Genomic DNA, 22,661 nt, shown 5'->3' on the forward strand with positions numbered 1-22,661 from the left:
TGTAAATTGTAATTTACTTCTATTTATATTATCAATATATATGTTTCTATGTATATGTATATCATTGCGCTCAAAAAAGAAAATCATCTGTGAACACTTACAGGTGTTACAGTGTGCATATAAAAGCTTCCGGCATAAGAAATCACCCTCACTCTGCCAACGCCCTAGTCAAAGAGGGTGGAGAAGCGGACGGAGGTTCAAGACACTCTATTGCCTTTGTGGTGGGAGACTGCACCCAAATTGTGGAAGAATCAGGTATGGTCAATGACATGAGGATGCAGAACGCAATGGATACCTCTGCATTAAAGACACGTGTCGTGTATCCACAGGACATCTTTCCTGTAATTGAGAAAGTGTCACGATGATCTCTCTAATGGGAACAGATTCCGCATTAGTCTCTCATTCGTATCCCTATGACGGACTGGCAAGGGGGAGGTGGTCATGAGAAAAAGATGTAATAGTCAACGAAAGAATAATGGCCTACCAGTCGGAGCGTGGGCTGTCAGAGGTTTGGACGTAGTAAGAATGCTAGAAAATCTGAAAAGGTAAATACAAAGACGTAGTGTATATATAGTAGGCGATAGTGAAGTGAAATGGAAAGAAGACAAAGATTGCTTATCGAACAAATAAAGGGTAATATCAATAGCAGCAGAATATTACGGGAGTGGTATTTGTATCGAAACTAAAGTAGGGCAGAGAGTGCACCACTGTTAACATTCCAATGATAGGATTGTAGCTCTCATCAGACTTGACAGCAAACCAAAGCCGACGACCTTAAATGATTTACACTCCTGGAAATTGAAATAAGAACACCGTGAATTCATTGTCCCAGGAAGGGGAAACTTTATTGACACATTCCTGGGGTCAGATACATCACATGATCACACTGACAGAACCACAGGCACATAGACACTGGCAACAGAGCATGCACAATGTCGGCACTAGTACAGTGTATATCCACCTTTCGCAGCAATGCAGGCTGCTATTCTCCCATGGAGATGATCGTAGAGATGCTGGATGTAGTCCTGTGGAACGGCTTGCCATGCCATTTCCACCTGGCGCCTCAGTTGGACCAGCGTTCGTGCTGGACGTGCAGACCGCGTGAAACGACGCTTCATCCAGTCCCAAACATGCTCAATGGGGGACAGATCCGGAGATCTTGCTGGCCAGGGTAGTTGACTTACACCTTCTAGAGCACGTTGGGTGGCACGAGATACATGCGGACGTGCATTGTCCTGTTGGAACAGCAAGTTCCCTTGCCGGTCTAGGAATGGTAGAACGATGGGTTCGATGACGGTTTGGATGTACCGTGCACTATTCAGTGTCCCCTCGACGATCACCAGAGGTGTACGGACAGTGTAGGAGATCGCTCCCCACACCATGACGCCGGGTGTTGGCCCTGTGTTCCTAGGTCGTATGCAGTCCTGATTGTGGCGCTCACCTGTACGGCGCCAAACACGCATACGACCATCATTGGCACCAAGGCAGAAGTGACTCTCATCGCTGAAGACGACACGTCTCCATTCGTTCCTCCATTCACGCCTGTCGCGACACCACTAGAGGCGGGCTGCACGATGTTGGGGCGTGAGCGGAAGACGGCCTAACGGTGTGCGGGACCGTAGCCCAGCTTCATGGAGACGGTTGCGAATAGTCCTCGCCGATACCCCAGGAGCAACAGTGTCCCTAATTTGCTGGGAAGTGGCGGTGCGGTCCCCTACGGCACTGCGTAGGATCTTACGGTCTTGGCGTGCATCCGTGCGTCGCTGCGGTCCGGTTCCAGGTCGACGGGCACGTGCACCTTCCGCCGACCACTGGCGACAACATCGATGTACTGTGGAGACCTCACGCGCCTCGTGTTGAGCAATTCTGCGGTACGTCCACCCGGCCTCCCGCATGCCCACTATACGCCCTCGCTCAAAGTCCGTCATCTGCACATACGGTTCACGTCCACGCTGTCGCGGCATGCTACCAGTGTTAAAGACTACGATGGAGCTCCGTATGCCACGGCAAACTGGCTGACACTGACGGCGGCGGTGCACAAATGCTGCGCAGCTAGCGCCATTCGACGGCCAACACCGCAGTTCCTGGTGTGTCCGCTGTGCCGTGCGTGTGATCATTGCTTGTACAGGCCTCTCGCAGTGTCCGGAGCAAGTATGGTGGGTCTGACACACCGGTGTCAATGTGTTCTTTTTTCCGTTTCCAGGAGTGTATATTTGATGTCTTCGCAAGGTGAAGATAATGAGTGGGTAATTCGGTATGTAAAGGAAGATGAGAAATCTAATAGTCATGGAGGTTTGGAACGCGGTTGCGGGGAAGAAATAGAGTAAATGATTATGGGTGAATATGGGTTATTCAGTAGGAATGAGAGAGGAGAGCCATTGAGTCTTGCAATAAATTTCAGCAATTAACAGCGAATACTCCGTTCAAGAATCACAAGACCAGGACGTTTATCGGAAAAGATCCGTGTTACAAGGGAATATTGTAAATAGTTTATGTCATGCTCAGACAGAGACTCAGGAATCAGATATTGGTAGAAGTGATACTCTGATGTATTGAGGAATGATGAGACGCGTTTGAAGTTCACTAAAGATGCGAAAACTGCTGTAAGGAATACCAGAGTAGGCAGTTCAGTTGAAGAGCTGTCAGTATCTCTAAAGAGGGCAGTTAGAAAAGTTGGACAGTCAAACATAGGTAGGACTGAAGTAAACAGGAAGTAAACAGCAGTCAAGGCGAAATAGCTGAGGGAAAAATGTAAAGAAATCGAAGAAGGAATGATCGTTGGATGGATTGGCCAAGGATATAGAAAAATCAAAACAGCCGTCGGTGAAATGAAAAGCACGGAAGATAACATGAAGAGTGCAAATGGAATTCCGTTGTTACACGCAGAGGAAAGAGTCAGTAGGTGGGAAGAGCATATTTAAGCCCTCAGTGAGGGTTAAGACTTGTCTGATAACTTGATAGAGGAACCAACTGAAGTCGGTAAGAAAGACATAGTCGGTCGTGTATTAATCACATTCTGAAAGAGCTCATGAAGATGAGATCCAGTAAGTCAGAAGGGATAAATAACATGCCATTCGGAATTCCTAAAATCATTGAGGGAAGTGACATCCAAATAACTATTCAAGTTGGTTTGTAGAATATATAAGACTGCCGACGTACCATCTAACTTTTCGGAAAAATGTCATCCAGGCAGTTCCCAAGAGAGCAAGGTCAGATGGACGAAACAAACATTCGCAAACACTTTTACATCTCATACATCGAAGCTGCTGATAAGAATCATACGAGTATGAGAATAATGGAAAAGGATCTGAGGATCAGTTTGGCTTTAAGAAAGATAAAGACGGGAGAGAGGGAGATCTGACCTTGTGCTTGAAACTGGAACCAAGACTGAAGAAAAATCAATCGGTGCAAGATGTTCGAAATTCTGAGAAAAATTGGACTAAGCTATAAGAAAAAACGGGTGGTACACAACATATTCAAGAAGAAAGAGGGAACAATAAGACTGGAGAGGCAAGAACGAAATGCTCGGTTTAAAAGCGGTGTAAGACATGGATACAGTCTTTTGCCCTTTCTGTTCAATCTATATATCTAAGAAGCAATGACAGTAGTGAAAGAAATGTTGAAGACTAGGATGAAAATTCGGGAAGGAAGGACATCAATTATAAATTTGGTGATGAAATTGATGAGGGGGTAAATGAACAAATGTGTGCAAGAGAGGATTTCATGGCTATCCTTATCAAACCAGTCAGGGTAATGATTACAAAAGGAAGTCGGAAAGAAAAGAAGGGGAAAAGGCCGAGGCGTCTCCCTGCCCTGCGTATAATTCGCGGTGTTGTGTAGAAACTACAGTAGCGTAAACACTCGCTGCGCCGCCTCACCCTGTGTCCGAAAGTGTAGATGATGCTGCGTAGTTAGGTCAGCGTAATCCTCTTGATGTTCACTGGAACCACTAAAAACATCGGTAGTAAATTACTGCATTAGTTCAATCAGGTGCTCTATAGTGGCAACTGGCCCAAATATGATAACCGCTGCCTGCATTGAACTGACATGTACACATTACTTATCGATAAACCAAACTTTTCTAACTTGATAATGTATTCCACCAACTTTCTGAGACTCAATCAACTAATATGATTCCGTTGGCTGGAACCCCTTAGGAAAATGTATGAATTACTGTGCTGGTAAACCTCTTACTTTATTTGATTCTCAAACAGCTGAGCAAAACTGAACGAACTCAGACATTTCTTTCTTTACTTATTTTCATCAGCACTAAAGTGAAACACAATTTTTTTTAACGCAACGCAATCTGAATTTCAATAGTCTCTACAAAAGAATGGCCCTGACTAACAATAACCTATACCTTTCATGAATCACTTACCTCACAAAAATCTTCGATACTCGAACTACTGCAATACAGCTAGCGCCAATACTGCCAGCTAAATAAAAGATTCCAACTACTGAAGGCACTAACTACTGATAGGCATAGTTAGAAAATGGAAGATTTTGATGAAGAACAAACAACGTATTTACCTTAATAAGGTTCAAAAGTCATTATATATATATATATATATATATATATATATATATATATATATATATATATATATTAGTTCATGACATACAGTCTTACAAATTTCCTTTTTCTGACGGATATCCGTCCAGATCGTGCGCTCATATTAACATCTCTAAAAATTGTGGCTTCTCTCTTCCTACATCCACCACTGCTGGGGGCTCCCCTCCAATTGCAGAACGCTACGCGCTCTTCACATCCAACTGCCCAACGCTACAATAGCAGATATTCCAACAACGCAAGCCATCCACAGACTGCACACAGCATAAGTCAGTGATTTTCATACAGAGCGCTACGCAGGGTTACCAACATAAAAACCTAAACAGCCTACTTTCATAGCCTCCATGCTGCCCACAAAAATTTTTACAAATTGTTTTGGGCGTTGGCCAATACTTATTCGTTAACATTTTTTATATAAACTCTAGCAAATGTATATCAAATGCAGACACCTATCTATACAATGTTGGTCAAAAGCAAAAATTTCTCACAGTCCATAAAGACAGTCCTGAACATTCACTACAGTAGTAACTGCAGTTTTTTTTTTCAAAGTTTGAGCAGTAAAAGAAAATGCACACGCAAGTAGTGGATTGCCATGCAGTCTTGAAGAGGTAATGTTGTCTCTTTTGACATGCAGACAGGTAATGGGCCACAACAGAGCAAACCGCAGCAGAGTCAGTCGAAGTTTTGAAGGATATTGGTGGGTAGGTCATCACAGAGTAGGCTCACTGTAGACCTGGTAGAGAGAATGGTATTGGTGGGCCATTAAAGGTGCAGACCCACTGCAGTCCTTGTAGAGACGGCCAGCAGCCATCTATTGTGACTGTGAAGGTGTACAATCACCATCGAAAAGTCTTGCAGACAATATAGCAAGTCCATAAACCATCACTTGTGCTATCACAAAGTTTATGAAGTAGTCCTTAGAACCAAACAATGTTGTTAAACAGTACCTTGCTGAATTATCAACACATGTGGAAATGCAAACAGTCCCCTTTTGTTAGCCTCTTACATATTGTGCATATACTATGAACAACAGAAACGTGTGCAGTGAAATGAAACTTAATTTGAAGAAGTGGTGTCTATACAAATATAAATTTGCAACATAAGAATATAATTACAAAGGTACAAAATACATAATTAAAGAACATAATAATACAGATAACATTTGTAGTAATACAGGCCTTACAAAAGAATGGAAATAAACATATACATCAGTGTTACAGGAATTATGACATAAGTAAATAAATAAAAAAGGAGAAGAGCTTTCGAAAGATTAACTTCACACTTGAGCATTAAAAAAGAACACAACTAATAATGTCTAAACATCTTTACAAAGTAAATAACATAATATTAGAAAAATTCTACGACATAACTCTTATCAGATATACACATCAACACAGGAAGAACACGAATGCACAAGGGTACACAAACAACATAGTGGAAAACACAAAAGCAAAGGACAGGGTTTGTTTTACTGCAGTATTTATCGCATTTGATTGGCAAACAAAATTTCTTTGCTTCTTGGAGATCTCCCTTAGTTCATAATTATTCCCAAAAAGTACTATCTACACCTGTTGTCCCGAAACCCTAATGTTTGCTTCATATCCTCTTTCAAAACAATTTTTCTTCATTGTAACCTACTCTTTTTCTGCCAAATCTTTTTTTATATACCAATGCATTTCTTCTAATTCATCGCAACTCACTCTCTTATATAGCCTACCCCATCTTAAGCTAATATAAATCTACTGAGCTCATAAAAAGCAATGCCAAAAGAACGCAAATTGGCAAATCAAGCAGCGGTATGTCTAAATTAGTAAAGCAAATGCTTCATTACAAGTAATATGAGCCAATGTGCAGCAACAAGGGAAATAAATCAGTAGTAAAACTGGCTTAATACAATGTAAAATTCAGTAGAACTATGTATGGCAAAGAGCACCAACAACCAATAACTTATATCTAAACATGATAAAGCTCAATTAGGAAAAATATTACAGTAAAGATAGGAAATGTCCTAATAAACATGTCAGATCTTAACACTAGAGTGATGCATCACAAAAACTTAGTCTGCCAAAAAGTTCCAAATCCTTGAAAAAATAATGTATGCAATTCCTGTGAAGGGAAATGTCTATTTGTGCTCCCTTTTTTAAGAAAGTAGATGATAAAATTATTACATACTGGGTCTGTAGACAGAAACTTTTCTAATAGTACATCTATTAACTTTTATTTTAACCAGTCCTGCAGTGAAACTAAAAACTAGATATTAAACAAAATGAGCAAATATACACATAAAGCAAGACGTGAAACGTCATTCACTAACCATATGGCACTTCATAAGGCAGTAAAAAATCTGTCAACTAGCAAGACATTACACGTAAAATGTTTCTCATCATGTCATTAGGCATTTTAGTAAATATCAGAAATTACTAGCTTCAAAGTGTAATGATATGTTTTCAAGTATGAGCGTGTAGTATTTGGGATTCTTTCTCCAAACTAAGTCAATACCGAGGTTAATGGCCTTTCCTTTTTTTTCTCCACCTAATGGCTTTTTTTTCAGGTGACTATCGCTTAGCTGGGTGCCCACAACGCATTATCTCAAGGTCACTTACCTTCCTTGCCGATGTATTTATGGCAGCAGTTCTCGCTACAGTGGCAGTTTGATACAAATAAAATTTCACAGGCTGAGAACTTACAGTAAAAATGCTTAGAAACGAAATCTCATGAATAGCAATATTGTGATACGTTCACAGATGGACACACATGTCATAACTCTTAAAAGTACGATTTTTGGTTTCCAACATCCTTTTTTACAAACCAGAGTTCCTAACTTCTATTCATTAATCGTATACTTATAAACATGTAATCACATTCCTCATACAGCTTCAGCTTATTGATCATAAACATACCTCAGCAGCATAATACACATCGTCGTCGCAATAATAACGCCAGAACACCTCAGTTACATCTCAAAAACGTCATAGCTTTCTGCAATAATTTAGAAACCTGAAAAAAAAATTCTCTGCTCATTTAAATAGTGTAATCTACCTCAAACGTACTTTAAAAATCATGATCTCATACCAAATACATCATTCAAAGCTCTCATAGTAACACAATGGTTCCGAAAGAAATATGAACAGTTCACGAAGTACAGACACAATACAATTTTGTAACAGTGAATTCACTGACTTAGTTAAAAATGTTTGTCGCTCTTCAATGATCAGATAGCTGTGCAATCCTGTGTTAGAGAAACATGGTACCGATGTGTAAAGTTGTATAAGCAATTACCATACTAGCTAGGGCTCCTAGCGCTTGCCACTCACTTAGTACACAAGCGTCTTGCTCTAAGACAATCTCTGTCATTACTTAAGGGTAAAAAATGTGCCAAGTGTCGTAATTATCGTCGTCCATAAGCAAAGTTCTATAGACGTCAATGTACTTACCTCGGAATAAACAAACGCGAAATGCTATGCGTATAGATATCGTAGTTATTACGTACTTTACAGTGATCAAGAAAGTACTAGACTGTAACGTATTTTTGTGCTACAGAAAAGGCTGTCTCATTGTAGCTATACCACAAAAGTTACTACTAAAACATGTTTTACTTTCCAGAGGAATTCAGAAAAACTGTGCAGATATAAAACATATACAACCGAAAAGCAATAACACAAATTGTGTCCCTCATTAGTAGCGTCATTATACAGTCGTGTAGCTGTCAAATAAACTAACCACTATGACATCAGGTGTCTTACAGAAAGTAATTTAAATCCAGAATGTATTTTCAAGTAAACCAAAATGTTGCATTAAACTCTCATTAGCAGTACCAGTATATGTTCTAAGAATGTAAACCTTACAGTTGTTACGTAATCGTGCAATTAACAAGCAAGATTATACACACACATCAACAGTGTGTCGTCTGTTCACTATAACAATGCATTCGTAATTACTGTTTAATTATGTTCTATAGGTTCTAGACTGGATAGTTGTTTCTAAGTGTGACAAAGCGTACTTGTAATGTGCAGTGAAAAATTTTGTAGCAAAGACTAAGTTAAAAAGCAGATTATCTCTCAATAAACGGTTTTACATGTGAAATGTGGTGCAATCCTTTACTCTTCCTAGTACGCAGAGTTTCAACTTCAATGCAATTATCATGTAGTATACGTCAGGTACTGTAAGGACCATTGTAAATCAGACAGAATTTGTGCCTCAAGTGTTTCTTCTTATGTGACAATGAATGAGCTTTAATGATAACTTTCTGACCAATATATAATTTCTTTGCATTTGCTTTACCGTGTAGTTTTCTCCTTTTGTCTACAGCAGATTTTATATTTTGAATAGGCAAATCAATTATGTCTTTGTGTCGAAGTTTACGTGTATTCGGAAAAGGTACAAGCTCTGTGATTCTATTTGGTGGTTCTTCATTCTTCAGTACGACAATAGGTGGTAAAGCAGTGGAGTCATGACGCATTTCATACAGCACGTTTTGAAGTAAGTGTAAATATCTGTCCCAATACTGATGCTTTCTGTGACAATGAAGTCTGTAAAGCTTATTGATGTCTTTCATAATCCATTCAGACGGTCTACAATGTGGTGAGTACAATGAAATAAAAACAGGTTTGATTTTATGTTTCGGAAGCATGCGTGACCAAACAGCATATCTGAATTACGGTCCGTTATCTGAAATGACTTTAGCACGTGGCCAACTTCATGGAAGAAATTTTTTTACAAAGGCTTTGGTGTGCAAGAAACGAATTTTGAAGTAAATTCAACAGCGACTAGAACGTACGAAAATCCATTCGATGTTCTGACAAGGGGTCCCAAGAGATCAATAGCAGCAAATTCTTTTAACTTAGAAGGAATCATAGGAAACAACGGAGCACGATGTGTGATGATAGATGGTTTACCTTTTTGACAAAGTTTACAAATAGACAAGGCTCTTCGAATCCTCTTTTTCCTATCGTTAAAATAACAAATAGTTCGAAGAATATGGTAACATTTTCTTGGACCAAAATGTGTGTAGCTAAAATGAATGTACCAGATGAGCTTATTAACAAAATCGTCAGGAATGCAAAGTACGCATAGCTTGTCATCAACAGTACACCGTTTAAAGAGTACGTTGTTTCAAAGCAGATAATAATGCCAAATCTGTGTGTGTGTCTTTTCATGCCATTTGCATTTGATGTCTTTCTAAATCGGATCTTTATCTTTTTCATGAGCAATGTCCTTTAAAGATGTCGTGATGAAGTTATCAAAGGCGACTTTCTGAATGGAAAGAATACTCAAATTTTTCTCGAGGTTGCCTTCTGTGTTACTTTCCTCAAGCCCAGCCGGTGTGCGTAACAGTGCGTCTACAACAATGTTCTCCTTGCTAGGAATGTAGACTACTGTGAAGTGGAATTCTTGCAGAAACAATGCCCAACGTTTTAACCTGTCATGATTTAATTTTGAAGACGTAAGAAATTGTAATGCATGATGATCACTGTATATTTTTCGTTCTTACCGAAAAAAAAGAAATGGAATTTGTTAAATGCCCAAACGATAGCTAAAGCTTCTAATTCAGTAACGGAATAATTTTTTTTAGATTTTGTTAGCACTCGGCTAGCAATAGCAACTGCTTTCTAAACAGTACCGTCATTTTCTACGGCTTCTTGAAATAAATGAAGAATCTGTGCTAAGGCAGTAATCTTGTGACAGGTATGGATGAGCTAGTATTGACGCGTTAAGTAGCGTTTCTTTCAAAGAATTGAATTCCAATGTGCCTTTTCGTCCCAGTTGAGAATAGTATTTTTTCCAGTGAGAGAACAAAGTTTTGGTGTAACTAGAATTTGCATATTCAGAAAACATCGGTAAAACTTTACGAGACCTAGAAAACAGCGGACTCGTTTTTTTGTGGATGGAACTGGAATGGCTCTGATTGCTTCTAACGTTTCAGGATCCGGCTGAGTACCTTCAGAAGAAATAATGTGTCCCAAAAACTTCACCTTTGTCCTTCCGAATTCAGACTTTTCCAAGTTAACAGTATTTCCAGATTCTGCACAAATACGTAACACACTGTTGAGGGTGCAATTATGTTGTTCCCATGAGGCTTCTGCTATTGGAATATCGTCCACATATAAGGTGATGTGACGTTTTAAGAACTCAGGAAATATGGGATTTAGGCCAAGAATGAATGCTGCCGAAGAAATGTTCAAACGAAAGGGAAGTTTTCGAAATTGATAACAAACGCCGAAACAAAGAAGAGCTGTGTATTTTTTACATTCTAGATGAAGTTCGATCTGATAAAAGCTGGATCTGAGATAAATAGAAGACGACAATTTTACTCCATTAAAATTTTGAAGACGTTCTTCAACCTTTGCGGCATGTCTGTTTCAGGAATGATGATAGTATTGCTTTGCATCGAATCTAAGACAATGCTGATCGATCTTTCTTCTTCTCAACAACATGTAATGGATTATTGTATGAGCTTATTGCAGGCTCAATAATGCCCTCGTCAAGCATAGATTGTATTTCTGTTCTAACATGGTCCCTATAATGTGCCGGAATTATGTATGGTCTAGCACAAAATGTAGTATGCTCACGAACACAAAATAAGTATTGAGATACAATGTTGTTACTGTTTTGTGAGTAAAAGTTGAAGAATGTGCTTACAAAATCTCAAAAAGCTACTCCCTATTAGTGTCATTACAATTCTCAGTTGTTTGAATTTTATTCAGAATTAAGTCTTTAATATCAAAAACGGCATCGATATCATCCCTGTCAGTACTTGCAGAGTGATTGTTCGTGCCAAGTTTCGTCGAAAATTCCGAACTGTTGTCTAACAGGAGGTAAAGCCGATTAATTTCCTCGTCATGGTTTGAGAGCCAAATTTCAAAGCTATTGACTTACCTTCTTTCTCTAAACTTATTTCAGCATCGTGAAACTTTAAGATTGCTGTGTATTCATTCAAAAATTTCTACTCCCAATATAATTTCCGTCGACAATAATGGAATATTAAGAAAGTTCATAGAGAAACTGTAGCATTGACAAAGGAATTCTAATTGGTTTGTCGGTGTACATGTACATTTTTTTCCAACGATCGCACCTTGTAATTTAATCTTACGTAACGGAAGTTGGGGCAATCATTCGATTTCTTGCATTTGCTAAAGGCTGTTTCACTAATTACTGAAATGGGACTGCCAGAGTCAAGTACTGCCATAAATTTTACGTCATTTACTGTAATGTGCATTACAGGATATGCAATTTTGTTATGTTTTACGTCGTGTTCCTGGAGTAAGATGTCCCTAATGTCTTCCATTTTTACGTGATTACTAGCCACGACAGCTACGTCGTCAGCTTCATAAGTACGTTATGTGGCTGCCAGCGGTGTGAGTCATTGCCTACTACCTCTTTGTTGGCGCAGGTCGTTATTGAGATTTGGAGATCTACAGGTAACTTCTACAAATTTATCTTTTCGAGAGCACCCTGCCCTGTTTGAATCCCACCAGTTCTGATGAAATTCAGGTCTGTCGGTGATTTCCATTTTTTTTTATGGAACATGTGGTGGAGAATTTCTCCTGGAATCGCAAATGCGCGGTAGATCGTTGCATCTAAAGTTATTCTGTCTTCCTTGATAATAATTATTTTGGTTCCCATATTGTCAGTTCCGCTGCTTGTCTCTGCCATAGTCAACACTGCGGAGAGGTGATCTTTCCCTGTAATTATTACTACTCCGCCAATGATTGTCATACGCGAGGTGTCTGTTTTGGTCACGAATTGCATTGTACGAATAGCCTTGTCGTGTCCAGTTATTATTTCTATCATCGCGGAATTTTGACGGATGTGACCTGTAGTTGATGTGTTCCTGTTTTCGCGTCCCGCGATTGTCAGTGTCAATTTCCAATTCTTGTAACTGTTACTGAAAAGCTTCAATGTTGCCTTTACAACGTCCTGCCAAAATAATACCTGTATGTCGTAAACGTTTAGGTAGTTTGATTAAGCAAATGCGGATGAGTTCTGAGGGGCTGTATGGGTTTGACAGGTACTGGCTCTTGTGCAACATGTCTTCAAAATATTTCACAAGACTGAAAATTCAAATTGTTCGAATTGTTTCATCATTTTGATGCTATGTTTTACTCGGCCTTGAGTAGCTTGAGACCAATATGCTGAGAGGAAGGCATACTAAAATTCCCCTTCACTGTGACAATCGTGAATGACCGATCGCATTCTTACAGCTGGTTCATTCTCTAAATAGCCACACATAAATTCTAATCCGTGCTCTAATGACCAGTTGGGAGGAAAACAATGAGAGAATCGATGAAGCCACGCTTGTGGATGAATGTCGTTGCGAGATTTCTCAAATGTTTCGAATTTACGTGTAGCATTGAACTACTTATAGTGAAAGTCATCGTGTTGGCAAGTCGCATAGCGGTCATTGTTACGTCATGTCAGCGGTTACATCTCAAAATTCGATGCACCTTACCAGTTTCTTTCATAATTTCCGATATGCCCTGTGTTATTATTTTGTGGATTTTCCGTAGTTCTAAGCCCCTTTCCCGTGTTGGAACGCGAGTGTCCTCTGAAATATGGAATTCTTGTATTACCTGTGCCAACTGATCTTGTATTTCTCGGATTTCTCTTTTGTGTTGCGTATTAATTTGATGTTGATTCTGTTTAAATTTCTTAATTTGTTGATACTCTTCTGTGTCAGTGAAGGCTACGGGTCTTGTGTCATTCAGCTCATCATCTACCTTTGTAGACAAGTTAGTGAACTGATCCGACAGTTCGGCTACTTTGGCCAATAATTAACTGAAATCAGCAGTGTGTTTTTCTGAACTAATTTTCAGAGTGTCCATTTGTGTTGAAAGGGTATTTACTGTGTCCTTTAAGATTTCCTGAGTTTTTGGAAGTTGCGTAACCGAATCGGTAGATGCAATTGAGTCAATTTTAGCTTGCAAGGTGTCGTGATTTTCATGAACAATAGTTTGCAATTCTTTTATGGCTGCTTCGTGATTCTGTAATGCATTTTCATGACGCGAAAAAATAGGTTTGGAAATACTCACAAATTTGTGTTTTTTCGTCATTACAGACTTTTTGACATTTCGATTCGATTTTAAGTAACTCAGAAGTTAAACCTTCACGTGTTTCTTCAAGCGTGGTGTCTAACTTTTGAAGCTGTTGCTGTGTTTGTCTCTGATTTTGTTTGATTTGTTGCATTAATTGCAATAATAATGTATTAGTGTGTAGAATCTGTTCCTGTATACTTTTCGGTAGTGCATTTGCACCGGCAACATTCGCATTTTGAAACGCAGAAGATGTGTCTTGGCTTAACTGAGGAAAAGGTGGGGACTCAAATCCTGAATCTACAGTATTTGCAGATCTTTGTCTTCACATTTCGGAAGCCTGAGGCGAGCTGTCGCCGACCGATCGATCGATAATGCTTCCCTGTTCACTAATTGTTTCACTGTCTACACCATTATTTGTCGCTCGCTCCATTTTCCTATGCACAATTACCAATTTACTACTTTGAATGAATGTTAATTCATTACACGCTAAGCTCGTCGTCACTATCATTTCTCAATTTACTGTGGAGCCTAGTGTTACGTTTTTCACACGATAACACTGAAATAATATCTTGTTAAATGCAAGCGCAGCTGCGAAATACTTCATGCAAATCAACATGCATGCCACAACTCTTTTACTGTACAACAGCGAAAAACTACAACTACAAAGTAAATTCTCTCTACAATTACGCACTAGCAATACACAATAACTACACTGATTACACAAACTACAAGAAAAAACCGGAATATTCCATTGAGGTATCCTTGGCTAAGGGTCGACATATGAAACATCTCCTTAGAAAATTTTATGAATTACTATGCTGGTAAACCTCTTACGTTATTTGATTTTCAAACAGCTGAGCAAAACTGAACGTACTCAGACATTTCTCTCTTCACTTAATCTCATCAACACTAAAGTAACACACAATTTTTTTTAACGCAACGCAGTCTGGATTTCAATAATCCCTACAAAAGAATGGTCCTGACTAACAATAACCTATACCTTTCATGAATCACATACCTCCCAAAAATCTTCGCTACTCAAACTACTGCAATACAGCGAGCGCCAATACTGCCAGCTAAATAAAAGATTCTAACTACTGAAGCCATTAACTACTGACAGGCATAGTAAGCAAATGAAAGATTTTGATGGAGAATAAACAATGTATTTACCTTAATAGTGTTCAAAAGTCAGTTCATGACATCCAGTCTTACAAGTTTCCTTTTTCTGACCGACACACGTCCAGATCGTCCGCTCACATTAACATCTCTAAATCTGGCTTCTCTCTCCCCACATCCACCACTGCTGGGGACTCCCCTCCAACGGTGCAACGCAACGCGCTGTTCACACCCAACTGCCCAACACTACAGTAGTAAATATTCCAACAATTCAAACCAGCCAAAGACTGCACACAGCAGTCAGTGATTTTCATACAGCGCGCTACGTGGCGTTACCAACATAAAAACCTGAACAGCCTACTTATAATGGTAATTCTCGACCGAAACTGCTGGGGCAAACACGACGCGCCTGCAGCGTTTTCGATGGCAAGTCTTGGGTCACCCATCATACAGCTCGGACTTGGCTCCCTCTGAGGTTCATCATTGCTCATATGAACCGCTGGCTATGAAGACAACGTTTTGATACAGACAACGAACTGCAGACCTGCGTAGAAATTTGGCTGAAAGCACCTTCTAAGGCGAGGGTATCGGAAAGCTGGTGCAACGCCTCGACAATGTCTTGGAGAGACGACTCTGTAGAGAACGTGTAGCTAACTGGTGCTAATACAATATTTCAGATTTTTTCTGTGGTTTCCATTTTTCTACCGTTCGGGTATTACTTATCGAATAGCCCTCGTATTACGAAGAGCGAATAAATTTTCGACTGCAAGATCGCTAAAATCATTTATTCATATAATTTACCGGATTCGGCAGTACTCTGTTGTCATCTTCCTTTCTATTTTTATACCGTTACCCAATGTTATACAATCATCTTCTTCAGTACAGTAAATGCTGCTATACAAACATGACATACATTGTACAGCACTATTTACTGTAATGAAAGAGAAGATTACGTAGTGTTATAAACATAATCCGAAGGTGGTAACAGAAAACTGCCCAAATCGGTGATCTGCAAGAATAATTGATTTTAGCGATCTTTAATGTTGGATTTTCGTATTTTACCTGTTACATGCTTCAGAATACGTCTGATATTTTTAAAATTACCATGCATGATAAGGCACAAAATTATCGCTGTCTTCTTTTTGAAAATGGATAAAAGCTATAAATGTAATATTGTTTTCGAATAAAAGAATTTCAATATTCGGACGTGACGATACTGTTCTTTTCTTTTTTTTAAAAAAAAAATCTTAGTCTAGTCAGCCAGTTTTAAACTATTAATGATTTATTTCATATATCAGCATGTTGCTTGTGGATGAGTTTTGTCATTGACTGTCTGCCTGGTTGTCATAGAGTTCTCAGTTAATGAGACAGACATCACACTCTCTTTGACCATTAAGTTGACGACTTGACGGTGTAAAGTCCTAACGCAGCGCAGTGGCAAATTTGGGAAAGAAGATTAGGAGGTGCGTCTGATGCCACTGCCAGAAACTGGACGGGTGGGTTTCGTCATTCCGCGTATTTCTCAAGGTGAGACTGTGCTCCAGAGCGGGCGCTCTCAGGTCACATGTGGCAGTGGTCAGTGGCGTGGGAGGGGCTCTGGTGGACTATATAAGGGGCCAGCGCATCGTCTGGAGTCGTCAGTGCCTCCCATCTCGGTCAGCTGAAGAGAACTCGCATCATGGCTTCTCAGGTGAGCGGGGCGCTGCGATACGAATCTCAGCGATAAGACTTCGATACGACAATCCTTAGGATATAAAATAGCACATCTCACAGCAACGATGATAGGGAAATAAGTAGGTTAGGTTACTTGAGTAACTTGAACACTATACCTTCGACTAAGCATATTCTTATAAGAGAATATTACGGTGTCGAAAGACACTGTAGGATCATTAGTCTTTTGATACTGAGTTAAAAGAAATGCGTACCATTTGCAGTTTTTAGCAGAAGTCTTTCTAGTCATTAGTCTTCTGGCTGGATCAATGTGGCTCACCACGAATTCCTTTCTTGTGCCAACCTTCATCTCAGAGTAATACTTGTACCCTACATAGTATAGTATTTGTTGAATATATCCTAATCTCTGCTTTCCCCTGAAGCTTTTACCCTCGACAGTTCTCTACAGTAACATGGAAGTTATTCCCTGATGTCTTAACGAATATCCTATAATCCTATTCCTTACTCTGCCTGTATTTCAGTATGATCCTTTCTGCGCCGATTCTGTGGACAGCTTCCTCATTTCTTATCGGTGCGCCTAGTTTTCAACATCGTTCTACACCATCACATTTCAACCGGTTAAATTCTCCTCATTTCGGATTTTCCCGCAGGTTTTTGGTTCACTTCCTTATAATGCAGTGAACCAAACCCGGGATACAAGGGAGTGTAATAGCTTCTTAAGTATTTCTCCATGTTAAATGTGCACTGCAGTCATCACTGTTGTTAAATGAAGACTTCACTGTAGAAACATTCGATAGCTATTACCTCTCTGCAGTAACACAGTAATGAAAAGCGATTAACTGTACATGAGTTGAGATTCTGTTTCTGCAAGATCCATGCTTCAATGTAAGGTTAGCGTAGTCTTCTTAGCTAAATTAGGAAGTTCGTAAAAAGTGTGTGGCAAATGAAAAATATGGCTAAGAAGCACATCAGATTCTCCTGTAAGCCGAAGTCTTTCGTGAGCGATACCTTCAGCAACATTAGAGTTATCAACTTAAAAATGTAGGCTGTGGAAGTATTACATTTTGTCTTTTTCCCCATAGATTTGTAATACATATCTCTGTAAATTTATCGTCTCCACAATCTTCGCACGGAAAAGTTACATATGACGATAATGTCAGTTGTGACTTTTAGCCTACGTCATTCGAGATAGTTTATTAACCAAGCATTTCACTACGTTATATTACTTGGAGTTAGACTGCTCAATACTCAAAACACTGGGCCTGCTACAGGTGAAATGGGTGGGGGTGGGTGAGTGAACAGGGGCTGCACGGAGTTTGGTGTAAGTGGTGAAGGAGGGAGATGTCCTGTTCAGATTTCCAGGCTATCATTGATGCGTTCAGCTGCTTGCCTGACAAGCTTGATGCGAAATTCTGTTTCATTCCTTCAACGAGGGCACAACCAATTCATTTTATCACCCATGGCAAGGACGAAATGTTGAAACCATACCGGACGCCTTCACGTTTTCTGCTAAAGCGGTTAACTACTCCGTACAAGAAGCGGTTGTCTTGTCTCCTCCTGCGTAACCGTTACAAAGAGTTACATTAGATGATTCAGCGGTTAAAATTTCAAAATATTTTTGCATACATGGTGTCTCAGAAATGTTGCGACAGTCGTCGAGGGATTGTAGAGGATGTCTTGAGGAATAAATCGCGAATAGGAGCCCGTATTAGGAAACGTCATCCAACGACACTACAGAGTGTCGAAGTTAGAGGCCCCGGCGGTTGCCTCTCGGACATCGCTTCGGTAGCAAACGTGATTTATTACGCAGGCGGATTGTAGGCGGGACGTCTCGCAATGTTATTTGTTATTCAATGATCGCGACTGATTCCCACGACTGCCAGTGAAGAAGATGGAGTTAGTTGCTTGGTAGACAGACTGTCTTCCTTTTGATTGGTTCAAATGGCTCTGAGCACTATGGGACTTAACAAAAAATTGTTCGAATGGCTCTGAGCACTATGGGACTTAACGTCTATGGTCATCAGTCGCCTATAACTTAGAACTACTTAAACCTAACTAAAACAAGGTCATCACCCACATCCATGCCCGAGACAGGATTCGAACCTGCGAGCGTAGCGGTCGCGCGGTTCCAGACTGAAGCGCCTAGAACCGTTCGACCTCACCGGCCGGCTCTTTCTTTTGAATGCGGTCTTCGGTTGCCTTAGTAGATGACTGTTTCAGACCAGGACTTCTATCTGCGGTTTATTTTTCTCATGTTTACGGACAAATACTGACGTGTTAGAGTATAATAAGAGAAAAATAAACCGCCGATGGAAAACCGTGGCCGTACCCTTACATTATGTTATTGAGTAAACGCTACATTATCTGTATCGATTGTTCTAGTTGTTCCTGAAATTCCAAGGCTTTCACTGGCTTAGGATTACTTTCAAGACCAAAGTTCCTAGTCCAAAATTGTTGCATTTCATTTCCCTTATCGACACCTTTATATTTCGCTAATCATTTTGAGCCACTCTGCGTATAATCTGATAGTCACTGTACAATACATGGTGGAAACTACTGAGACTTAATATTAACCATTTTTATTCAGTTCTATTTCCGTATGAAGCAAGGGGAAAAAAGACCGTCCTCATTTTTGGTAAGTAAGGGGGAAAAACTAGGAGTCTAGTTTTCAAATGACATATCCCGATATTAAGGAGAACGAAGAACATAACTTCGCATTGCCACAATGGTATTTGAATCCTGATTCTCTAGCACCAGAAACTGGTGACACGTTTATGTGCAGGTAATGATATATTAGTAAGTAAGTCCTTTCAGCCCTCGCCAATTAGATCATGGCGTCAGGCCAAGTCTTTGAACGTGAAAATGCACTCCAGAAACTACTGAACAGTGGAGAGTAGAGAGTATTTCTTTCTAATATTACAGTTTTCTCTCCATTTTACTTGCTTTTTAAGCCAGTGACAATGACCATCTCTATAGCCTCTTATACTAACTATCCCTCTGCAAGATGTACGATGCAAATATTTCAGTTGTTCCACTCTGCTCCTCGAAAATGTGTCTCAGAAATTTACCCAACAGAATTTCGTGATGTAATTTCCCCTTTCATGCACAGTTTCTTGGCATAAGCCGACACCGATCGGCAAAGACGTAGCAAACATCGATTGTTGGTGCTGTATCAAGAACACCTATCACGAGAGAGGCCAGAGACACGCCGACAAGCAACATTCCGCCAACACCCTCTAAAAAGGATGTCATTACACCGCCGCCGCTGACTGTAGGGCATCACTGACCCACCATTCCAGTTTGGCTTGTGTCGGTATCGCCACAGTACATAGTGACACAACGACCCATTACTGATTGTAGGGGGACTAGCAGTGAGACAAAAGTTAGTAATAACAATATTACCGGCATTTTTGGAAGAGGACTATTACTGATGAGCCTTTACCACAGAACATGACCTCTCCTCCAGTTAAGTAAATGTTCATGTAAATAAAGAACCGTGTTAGTCCACATGTACATTTGTTCTGTAGAAAGAGGATATCGGCCACCCACAACAATGTTCTCTCCCTTGCCTCCTTGCGGTATAAGACTCCACAATAAGTTTCACTTCCGTATGATCTATACCTATCTGTTGTAGTCCCAGGAGCGAAAATAAAAATTTGAAATCTGTTTTCAAGCCTAACTTATGAGATCTCAAAATAATGGAGCAATACTGTATAATTGCTGTACTAGCATCTTTAAGCAATTCCTTTACAGATGCACTGTAATTTCCCAGTATCTTTCGCAAAAATTTAAGGGTTCTATGCTACTACAAATTCCACGTTGTATCCATTCTTAGTATTATTTCCAAATACTTAAACGATGTAATGGACTAGAATAGTTTAGTACTAATGTATTTTCTCTTCTCGTATTACGAGAGTTTTTGCAAAATCTTAGCCGTTTCCAAGTATTATGTATTACCTCATATGTGGACAAGTGCAAGTAATATTCCTATTTCGAATCAAGATATCAGGGAAGTAGCGACTTTTCTCTATACGTGGGGTTATACTGGTCAAGATAAGTCTACTTGTATCAGACATAATTCTTCATTTGAGGAAGAAATTTCCAAGAATTTTCTTTCGGAACGCAGCACTGTATAGTCGTGATTCATGAATAGCGGGACAAAAGGGACCTAGAGAATCGAAGCATTTGAGATGTGATGCTACTGAAGAATGTTGAAAATTAGGTAAAGGAGGAGGTTCTCCATAGAATCGATGAGGAAAGGAATGTATGGAAAACACTGGAAAGAAAATGGGACAAAATGATAGGACATGTGTCCAGGTATCACGGAATAACTTCTTTGGTGTTAGAGGGCGCTGTAGAGGATAAAAGCTGTAGAGGAAGACAGAGGCTGGAATACATTCAGCAAGTATATGAGGACGCAGGACTTAGGTTGCAAGTGGAACACTACATGAAAAGGTTGCCACAGGAGAGAAATTCATGGTGTGCCACATCAAACCACTCAAAAGACTGTTGACTAAAAGTAAAGTTTGTCTTCGATACTGCAATTACCTTATCATTCTGAATTGGAATGAATGTTCATGTTATGCGGCACAGCACCCGGTCGAAAGATCTGTAGATGGCTCAAATGGCCATGAGCACTATGGGACTTAACATCTGTGGTCATCAGTCCCATAGAACTTAGAACTACTTAAACCTAACTAACCTAAGAACATCACATACATCCATGCCCGAGGCAGGTTTCGAACGTGCGACTGTAGCGATCACGCGGTTCCAGACTGAAGCGCCTAGAACCGCACGGCCACACCGTACGGCAAAGATCTGTAGAGCTCGCTTATTAGCTAACAGAGTATGTATTGTAGCGCTTACCATTTAGTACAGATACTTTTCTCATGAGATCGAATTCCAATCTTCAAATAGAATTCAGTGCGTTGATGACATACAAAAATTCGAAATTGTCCGCTGGAAAGGGTGTCTAATTTGATCTTTCGCTGTGTGTTCTAAATCCCAAGACCAGAAGCCGTCGTAAATTAGCACAGGATTGATACGCAACTGTCAATCATAGAGAAATGCTACCTAACTTTTATCTTTTATTTTGCAAGAAAAGTAGGTCTTATATACATACGATAACAGCTATAGCATTGTCGTTAGCTTTGTAACTTTTCAATATCATCACGAAGTTTGTTGCACCTTGTATACCTCTGTGGTAAAGGTTATGGCCCCGTTTCCTCAGCCAGTGGCACACAGAATATTTCATGGTCGCCGCACCTTAAAATTAATGCAATCGATTACCTTTTCTGATTAGACCGTAAAGATGGAAGTCTGATATTGTAATGGCAGATGATGTGGCCGACACGTTAGATGTTGTGTGAAGTTTCTACAGTAGCTGGCTGGTTGCTCCTCGGCGAATCAGCTAATTATGTCTGCCCTTCAGATTCTCTACAGCGACCACCCTATCGCTTAATGCTGCTGACGTCCACTGTAGCATCTCTACATATCTTTTCAGCCCTTTATGAAAGGAAAGGGTCTCTCACCTACTGCGGGGAGGAATTCAATCACAGAACGCTGTGCTGAATGGTCAGTATCGGCCAGTTTCTAGTCGTACACAGAGCTGGCGTCAGTTGATGCTGGACTCTTGCTGCTGTAATGGGCTGTAGAAGAAACTTTTCAGAAATGCACCGAATTCGTGGTTACTACATTACAAAGTTAACGAAGGAGGAAAAGAAATGGGCTGCATTACTTTCTGACTTGCTCTCGCACATACGTTGCGAACACTCCAGTCCTTTCCCACTGTAAGTTAGCCAGGTAGGCGCGCTTGGACAGCGAAATACTTTGGACTCTGTCGGCCAGTTGGAAGTATCTAGGTTAGATAATTTCTGTTCACTGTAAGTTTTGGGCTGCCAAATTCAATAGATGTAAAATACACTGTATCAAATGCTTATATCTCAAGTATATCAATGGAGTTGTGCAGGGTCTGTCTGAGAACCGCCTGGAAACCCTGTAGCAATCTGAATCTCTCTCACAGTGTGTGGAGAATGTTAGGGTAGTGATATTTATTCCGCACTGTTCGCCAAAGCTCACAGATAGGTTCCCGTGTGACGAACTATTTTGACCTGTTACAAGTGAACAAATTTCTCCACGTTTCCAACGAAACTCTGAAGTTTGCAGTGAAGAGATTATTTCCGCAGCTGAATAACAGTATGTGGACTCTCGGCAGTGTTGAAGATTTGTAGCAGAATAAAGATGTTGCTGAATAGGGGCATGCCTAATATCTT

General features: G+C 40.1%; 2 protein-coding genes across 4 annotated transcripts in view; both read left to right on the forward strand.

Moving 5' to 3' along the window:
• Positions 1-22,661, forward strand: part of LOC126278319 (cuticle protein 7-like) — a 120,009-nt gene that overhangs the window by 23,721 nt on the left and 73,627 nt on the right. The gene's annotated exons all lie outside the window — the stretch shown is intronic.
• The window catches only part of LOC126278320 (cuticle protein 7-like), a 139,933-nt gene continuing 133,632 nt past the window's right edge, over positions 16,361-22,661 (forward strand). The window contains exon 1 of the mRNA XM_049978341.1: positions 16,361-16,408. Coding sequence (XP_049834298.1) covers positions 16,397-16,408 — 12 coding nt within the window. The 5' untranslated portion in view covers positions 16,361-16,396. The remainder of the gene's footprint in view (positions 16,409-22,661) is intronic.

Source organism: Schistocerca gregaria, chromosome 6 (assembly GCF_023897955.1).
Source record: "Schistocerca gregaria isolate iqSchGreg1 chromosome 6, iqSchGreg1.2, whole genome shotgun sequence".
Lineage (NCBI taxonomy): Eukaryota > Metazoa > Arthropoda > Insecta > Orthoptera > Acrididae > Schistocerca > Schistocerca gregaria.